The following is an 8,797-nucleotide window of genomic DNA, read 5'->3' as shown; positions in this document are numbered from 1 at the left end:
TGCATATGATTGGGTTTGCAAAGGGAGTTTTCAACACACCTAATTAGTTCAGCGAAAAATCCTTGGTATATATTCTTTTGGTAAACCAACTTCACGTGTGTGTGGGGGGGGGGGGAGCTTTTGCTGGTCAAAGTTGGATTTTAAAGTTAAACTAAGCTTAAAATGATAATCAGGCAGGTTTTTGCAAATGGGACAAGCTATGTCTTTTCTGAACATGTGCAGGAGTTTTACCATTCTGCCCTGGCCAATCAAGATGCTCAAAAATCCCTAGCCCAGAAAAGGACAGGGTGAGGATGCCGGCAGCAGAGCAAAGAGTGGTGAGTTTAGTTAAAACATAAATTGCCAACATGTAGATTATTTGTAATATTTCAGAAGGACATAGTTGTTTTTATTGCAAGGAAGTGCAATAAAGTTTTTTTACCTTTTACATGATTTTAAGAAAAAAATTTAAATAAACTTATCTACTACGGCCCCTTTTTAGAACAAGACCTGCACAAGATCTGCGCAAAAAAAGTCACATTATTCCCCAGTTTTCTGTGTTCCTATATACTGACTTCTTGATTTAGTGTATTATCAATCTTAACATAAACATAATATTTCAGTTAAAATGCATTCTTTTTAAAATTTGTAATTAAAAGTAAACCACCACTTTATGCTGTTGTGTGAGCTAGCATTGTATATGGTAAACATTTGCATATGTATATGTAAGCAGCAATGAAGCGTAAATGAAAGCAGCACAAACCAAAAAAAATTCATAACAGACAATAAAAGGAACTGTACATTTAAAAACAAATTCTATCTTATAAAGAAGATAATAATAGTGTACAGTTTCTGTTCCTCGAATACTAAAGATGCATAATGCTATGGATTGCCCAAGCCAAGCAGCATGGAAACCTATAATGAAAAAGCAGTATTATTATTATTATTATTACACAGTATTTATATAGCGCTGGTACATTACGCAGCGCTTTACAAAGTCCATAGTCATCACTAGCTGTCCCTGAAGGAACCTCACAATCTAATGTCCCTACCATAGTCAATTGTTTTTAATACAATCTAAGGTCAATTTTGAGATGAAGCCAATTAACCTAACTGCAGGATTTTGGAATGTGGGAGGAAACCGGAGTACTTAGAGGAAACCCACGCAAACACAGGGAGAACCTGCAAACTCCATGCAGATAGTGTCCTGGCTGAGATTGGAAACTGGGACCTAGCGCTCCAAATGCCAGAGTGCTAACCACTAAGCCACCGTGCTGCCCATGTACAGTATTTTAAAATATATTAAGTTTGTCTTTTTTTCCCACCCTGTCATGTGCCATTACAGAATGTATGAGCAAGTAAGAGGATTCAATGGGCCTGATTTACTAATGCTCTCCAAGTATTATGTGGAAACCTGGGTGATCCAGCAAACATAGAATTGATTTCTTAATAATTTCCTATTTGGCAAATGTTTTCAATCTTTGACCAAATCCATTCAAGGTCTGCTAGATCCCTCAGGTTCTTCCATGATAGTCTATCTTCTCCTGTCTTTAATAATGTGCTAAAAGGGTTAACAGGTTTTTGATGCACATAAAGTTGGATCTACAGCCCTAAATTATGTATATAGCACCTTTTTTGAAAGCTAATGTAAAGTTAAGGTGCTTTACTGGTCTAAAACTACAAATTCCATATCCGATTTTTAACCAATAAAATGTACATTTGCATAGGGCTGAACAAGCTGTTTTGCCTTCCTCGTCATGTGACAGCACCTGGGCCTGGTGATTGGTCGTTAAGTTAAAGTCAACCAGAATATTGGTTATTCTATTCAGTTTTACAGTAATCCAGTTGTTGAGGTTTGATCCAAATTCTGTGCTGGGATAGAGTTGTTTTAGGCTAGGACTTGCTGATTTTTTTTCTACTGATGGAATATTTGCACTTAGTATATTTAAAACTTTTTGCAGGCTGGGTCTTTAGTTGTCAATAGTATCATCATCTTCTTCTTAATTGCCATTACATCATTACCAAGTTCATGAGCTATTGTAAATGTTTGCAAGTCACAAACATGAATGAGCTTCACATAGTAACATCTGATTCCCACCTAGGAGTTTACCCTCCTAAGCTTTTTGGCAATGGCGATTGTCAATGGGTTACTGCCCAGAACAACCACCAGCCACTCGCTTCACGCAATTTATTTTAGCAATGGGCTCCTAATAGAATCTACTCTAAGCTTTGCTCTGTAGGGTTTAAGGGGGTTTTGTGATCTTTTACTGAACCACACTAGTAATGGGGGTAATGGTAAGTATTTCATTCCAGGAGCTCAATACCATAAATTAAAAATTTTGTCAACAGAAAAAGGGGCAAAATAGAATTAGCTATTTTTTCTCATTCATAATCAGGCATTGTGTAAAAATGCAATGATCCATAGTAAAAAACCTGTGCAGTTTTCACTAGTTAGTGCTATGCTTTGGGAGGAAAAGGGATTACTTGATATCCGTTCTGTATGAGAATATAATTTTAACCTACATCGATGTTTTTCCTGTAATATAATTAGTGCTCTGAAGTTCATTTTGAAAGATCATGTAAACATAAATGAAAACTCTTATAGAAATTTAGTTTATGTACAGATTACCAGGTTACTTAAAATGTGTAATTTGCATGAGGTTTTTTTAGTTGAACTGTTAATGCAACTTTAGTAAAAATGCAAATACAATGACTGACCTTTCCTGTGGGGGTCTGTGAGTTTAAGACCATGGCCCACACCCACCTGGTCAACTTCCATCTTTCTTGACTGCGCAGGAAGCCACTCCTGGCCATCCTTGGAAGACGGACCACTCACGCATCCCAATGCAGAACCCTTTACCCGTGTCCCATTGGCTTCCTGTGCAGGAATGTACGGTGGAATCTGACCTAGATGATGTAGGCTGCATCCCACAGACTTACAAGTCCCCACAAAAAAGGTAAAGTAATTTGATTTTTTTTTTACTATATATAGTATTTTAATTACTATAAAGTTAATACAAATGTTATTGTTTTTAATACATTGAAACAGGAACCCCTATTATGTTTACTATATTCATAGCTCACAGTACATTAATGGAGGTGAATAAGCGGAATGTCTCTTACATTTTTAGCCAGTGAGAAGCAAGTCACCTTTACAGATAGCCAAAAGATCATTGGTGCCATTAGTAATTGACCTGAGTGGCACAAACTGGTCAGTGTTCAAGGAACCCCTATTAACCTCTAGAGGAACCATAGTTGAGAAACACTGGTCTAGACCCAAGGATTCACACTTTTTTGTTCACAAGAAAGTCAATGACATACCACAGCCTGGCAAAACGTTTATGCATTTCACCTTTCTCCTCATGGATCCAAATCATGGAACCAAGGGGGAACATGATAACAGGTGTATATATAGGAATTAGAGTAAATAAGCTGATTGATAAGCAGCACCCACATCCTTGGAGCATCAATATGGGGTATGTCAATGCCAACATTGTGAACAATGTCATAAAGTGTTGGAACTACAATGGGGGGTTGTAGACCTGTTTTATTCGTATATTTATTGGGGATCAAACAAGACCTGCAATGCATCTACACCTCCAGCTTCTTAGCTAAGCTGATGGAATAGTGGGGTTGCATTTAGAGATAATTTTGCATATGTTACTATTGTTTGGATTCATTCTTTTTATAGAGGACATCAGAAACTGAATAAAAATAGCTGACTATATATAAGTACTGAGATGGCCCATTTTAACTGTCAAAAGTTTGAGTTTGTTGGCTGGCTGCAAATTAAGCAATCAGCAAATTTTTCCAGATCTCTGTTCATGTTTCTCTAATCATTTGGTGTCGTTTCGCCCAAATTCTTGACTGATGGAAGTATAACAGCGAAGAAACAACTCAAGTGGAAATATGCTGGAAATGTAGATTGTGTGTCGTGGTTTGGATGCAGAGTTTTCCTCTGGAATATAGATAATAATTATTGAAATGAATCACAGTTTCATATAGAGTATTAAACCATTCCACATCATATATATATATATATATATATATATATATATATATATATATATGTAGGTATTTGTTTTTTTACCTCTTTTTTTTTTATATCGGATACAGTCAGGGCTGTATGCATTACTTCTCCGAGAAAATTGTTGCAATTATAAATGCTTTGTTATTGTCATGCTTATTACTTTTGTTGGCACTGGAAGAACACAGAAAAAAATGTACACATTTCACACTAAAACGTCAAAAATGGCCTAGACAAAGTTTTTGACACCCTCAACTTAATACTTAATAGTACACCCTTTGGAAAGAATACCAGATTTTACTCTCTTTCTGTAACAATCAATGAGTCTTTTACATCTCCTCACTGGAATTTTGGACCAATCTTCTTTTGCAAGCTGCTCCAGGTACTTTTCCCAACTGCTGTTTTTAGATTTCTCCACAGGTGCTATATGGGATTTAGATCTGGACTCATTGCTGACCACTTCAGAACTCTCCAGCACATTTTCTTTAACCATTTCTGGATCCTTTTTGAAGTATGCTTTGGGTCATTGTCCTGGTGTAATACCAATGACCTGACCATACATTTGAATGATTCATGTTACCAAAGAGCAATATTTGTGTCTCATCTGGTTTCCACGGGTGAGTTTTAGCAAACTCCAATCTGGCTTGTTTATGTTTGTGTCAGCAGTAGGATCCTCCTGGGTCTTCTGCCATAGCGCCCCTTTTCATTAACAGATGGCAATGGATAGTGCGAGCTGACACTGTTGTACCCTGTGCCTGCAGGTCAGCTAAATTTGTTTGGAAGTTGTTCAAGGTCCTTTGTCCAACATTCAAATAATTCTTTGTTGTAACATATCATCAATCTTTCTCTTTTCATCCACGTCCAGAGAGATTAGCTACAGTGCCATGGGCTGTAAACTTCTTTACAATGTTGTGCAGAGTGAACACCGGAACATTATGATTGCTGGAGATGGACTTGTAGCCTTGGGAGTGTACTTGCTTTTCCATAATTTTGGGTGCTTAAATCCACAGACAATTCTTTTCTCTTATTTTTTTTTCTCTGTGCTCAGGGTATTGTACAGACCTTAAAATCTGAGAGACCTGGAGCATCTGGCAAGTACTAGTACAAAATTCCGGTGGAGAGATGTAAAAGGCTCATTGATTGTTACAGAAAGTTATAAACATCAGCTATTTCTTCTAAGTATTAAGTTGAAGGTGCCAAAAATTGTGTCCAGGCCATTTTTGAGGATTTGTGTGGAATTTCTTAGATTTATTTTCTTTTAGTGCCAATAAAAGATATATACTTGAGCATACCAAAGCATTTGTAATTGCAACAATTTTCTAGAAGAGGTGTTGCACTTTCTGATGTAAATGCAAGGGTGCCAATAGTTTGGACTATGACTGTATATTTGCTCTTTATCTGTCCTGTAGGATAACTGTACCTACAAAAAAGGTTGGGCACTGTCCACTATACTTAACCTAATTCCCTACTACAGTAATCTTCACTTTGAGGCCCTTGTCGTAAAATTAAAAACTAAGAAATTGGAAAGCTGTCTGCAATAAAATAAACGCACCTTCCTGTTTGGAGTTTTCCTATGGAACACTCATTTGTGCTTGCTTAGTCACTTCATCACAGGTGACACTATCCTCCTCTTTAGGGTTCAGGATCATCATCTATCATGGGCTAAGGTCAATTTAGGGGACGACAAAAAACCTAACAGCTTGTTTTTTTGGTATGGGGAGGAAACTGAAATACACCGAGGAAGCCCACACAAGTAATGGGAGAACCTGCAAACTCTTTGCAGATAGTGTCCTGGCCAAGGTTCGAACCTGGAACCTATCTCTGCAAAGGCCAGAGTACTAACCTTTGAGACACTGTGCTGCCCATGAATTACCGAGATCTTCACTGCAAAAATTTATTCTTGATGAATAATAAAAATTCCTTATGTTTTAACTGTGCCTTTGCCTCAAAAACCCTTACTTTTAGTATCTTTTGTAAGTGGGGACTCTCCTGCCATTATAATCGGGGGGTAGACATGAGCAAACATGCACAATTTACAGTCATTCAAATCATGGCCATCCTCAATCCTTTTACATTGAACTGGACTAATTCTCCAGTCATTTGACAGCAGGTTGAGCGTTTCTTTTAAGATGTACTCAAAAAAAACCTGCCTATCCAATAAAAAACAAAATCTATTAAATTGCTATAAAACAGCAGGCAAGGAAAAGCCCAAGGTAAAAGCATTTAGAAGTTTAAAAAGTGTAAAATGCTAACTGTCCAGGTCACTAAAACCTGTAGTGTACAAGCTTTTTACAGGGGAAATACATACACGGTCAGATATTTTACCCTCAGGAAAACCATGAAACTAAACCAGTAGGACTGTTTTATCTGTTTAGTTGCCTGCAGTCATTGGTATTATAAAATGTCCAAGATTGTCATTTTTTTTTCTATATATATGATCGTTTTGTGAAACCTGAACTGCACTTGCGGCCAGGCTGTAGACGATAAACAATACAAAATATTTGATTTTTTTCGGTCTGCTTTTTTTGTGATATTATCAATTTCTAAGGACTGCAAAAAAGATTTCAGAGTTGGGTTTTCTTACAGCTTAGAAAACAACTCCTGGTTGTTTACTCTTGCTGTTTACTCTATGCTGTGTTTGTAAAGCATATCTAAACTGAGAAACAAAATGTAATACAATATTGCGCAGTTTAGCAGTTCTTGGATGTGATTGCTGCACTAGTTTACTTAGGTTTACATTCTGGGGCTGATTTAATAAAGCTTTTCAAGGCTGGAGGATAGACTATCACGGGAGAACCTTGATGATCCTGCAATGGAATTGACCAGCTTGAGGTTTAAAACAATTGCCAACTATTAGCAAATTATTTTTAAGAAAACCATTCCAGGTTTGCTGGACCATCCAGGATCTCCCATGATGCTCTATCGTTTCCAGTCTTGGAGAACTTTAATAAATCCTGTGCATTGTTTAAGCAGATGTTTCATTTCCTGCTGAGCAAGTACTGTTGATAACTTTGGTCAGTAGAACTCTCCTATTACTCATATGGCTCAAACACAAGGCTGGTGCTAGTATTTTATGCTCCATTTATTCTTATAAAGAAATCACAAGAGGATGTAAAGTCAATACTCCCAATGAGAACATTGTTGGGATCAGTGACTCGAGAAATAACTCAACATAAGTATGGGACTGCTAGCATTTTCTAGATTATAGGTCAGCAATGACTATAAATGCACATATTTAAAAAGTTTATTCAGTGTTATACCTGTAGTATGTCTTTACTACTTTTCTGCTTAGAGCTATAGACTTACAGAACTTTTTTTTCAAAGCAGTCAATGCATATTCCCCACCATTTCCCTGCCAGGAGGAACCACTGTGGCACACTTCTGGGTATGAGGTTCTAGGCACACTTCTAGGTTTTAGGTATGAGGGGCCTATTGCCAGGGTTAAACAATGTAAGAGAGGGTTTGAAATTACTGATGTATTGATCTAACACTAACTCTATATTCCTATAAAAAAAACATCTTACTGAATTATCAAGTACTAAACATTAAATATATATGTTTGTATTTAGCTTTCATCTAGGTCCTGACATTTTTTTTTTACTTTCTAGGATAAAGAAGTTAACTTGGAGCAAGTTCACCGAAGAATGAACAGTTTAATTGATGAAGATATGGCTCATAAACAGATCTCAACTGCATCTATTGAAATATCAGCACTAGAGATCGGTGGCATGGCATCTAGTCAAACCCTGGAGCCAGTTCGGGAATATCAAAATACTCAACTTTCAGTCACCACATTTTTACCTGAACAGTCGAGTCATGGTGGTGGTAGAACAGTTACTTCAGTTTCAAGCAGTAACTTACCTTTACCTCTTAGCAGCTCAGCAACCATGCCCTCCATACAGTGTAAACACAGATCGCCAAACGGAGGACTGTTTCGTCAGAGTCCTGTGAAAACGCCCATGCCAATGTCATTCCAGTCCATGCCAGGGGGACCAATTCCAGAAGCCATTGAGCCTTCTCATGGAACATCTATATAGTTATAAAAAAGGAAAAAACCCTGCAAAGCTTTTTAATACAACTAAAAAAATGAAAAAAAAAAACATAAAAACTCTTACATTTTTCTTGTACATATCTGTAAATAACAAAAAGAATGAAGTGGGGTAAAAGTGTATTTTGAATATTCCCATTTTTTGAAGTCAGTAAAACAAACAAAAAAAAAATGTATGAATGGCTTTGTAAATTTTGTTCTATATGAATAAAACAGCAACTTACTTGTGACCCTTCTCAAGTGCCAAAGAAGACCTGTGACTGGGACAGAAGGCCATTAGCCTTTCGACGTGTTTCATTTTCAGTTGGGTTCATTAAATGCCTCGACTATCACACAGTGATACAGTTACAAACAATGCTCTAGTCACCGCTCAGTATTTCATTTTAATAGGCTGAAAAAACAATTTAGAGACCAGCATTAGTATAAAAAAATAGTTGTGTTCTAAAGCAAAATGGAAAGAATCAGTTAAATTACAACTGAAATGTTTCCTATCTTTAGTGAAATGGATTTCTTACAAATATTTGCTATTACTAGGCAAATGTTTTCAATCCTGAACTATTTTTTAGTTTATCTTGGCATTTCTCAACCAGGGTTCCTCCGGAGTTTGCTGGGGGTTCCTTGTGCAATGAGCAGTTTGTGCCTCTCAGGTCAGTTTAACAGATACCAATTATCTTTTGACCATCTCTAAGGGTAACATTCTTTCCAATGATCAGCATTGTAGTGGACATTCTTTCTACTGACAT

The 8,797-nt window shown here is 36.9% G+C and overlaps 1 protein-coding gene across 1 annotated transcript in view; it reads left to right on the top strand.

Annotated features, from left to right (window-relative positions):
* The window catches only part of GRID1 (glutamate ionotropic receptor delta type subunit 1), a 577,805-nt gene extending 569,521 nt beyond the window's left edge, over window positions 1-8,284 (top strand). Inside the window, 1 exon segment of the mRNA XM_072424179.1 lies at window positions 7,615-8,284. Coding sequence (XP_072280280.1) covers window positions 7,615-8,043 — 429 coding nt within the window. The 3' untranslated portion in view covers window positions 8,044-8,284.
* The last annotated feature ends 513 nt before the right edge of the window (window positions 8,285-8,797 follow it).

This window comes from Pyxicephalus adspersus, chromosome 10 (assembly GCF_032062135.1).
Source record: "Pyxicephalus adspersus chromosome 10, UCB_Pads_2.0, whole genome shotgun sequence".
Lineage (NCBI taxonomy): Eukaryota > Metazoa > Chordata > Amphibia > Anura > Pyxicephalidae > Pyxicephalus > Pyxicephalus adspersus.
This window is presented reverse-complemented; position numbering and strand designations above follow the sequence as displayed.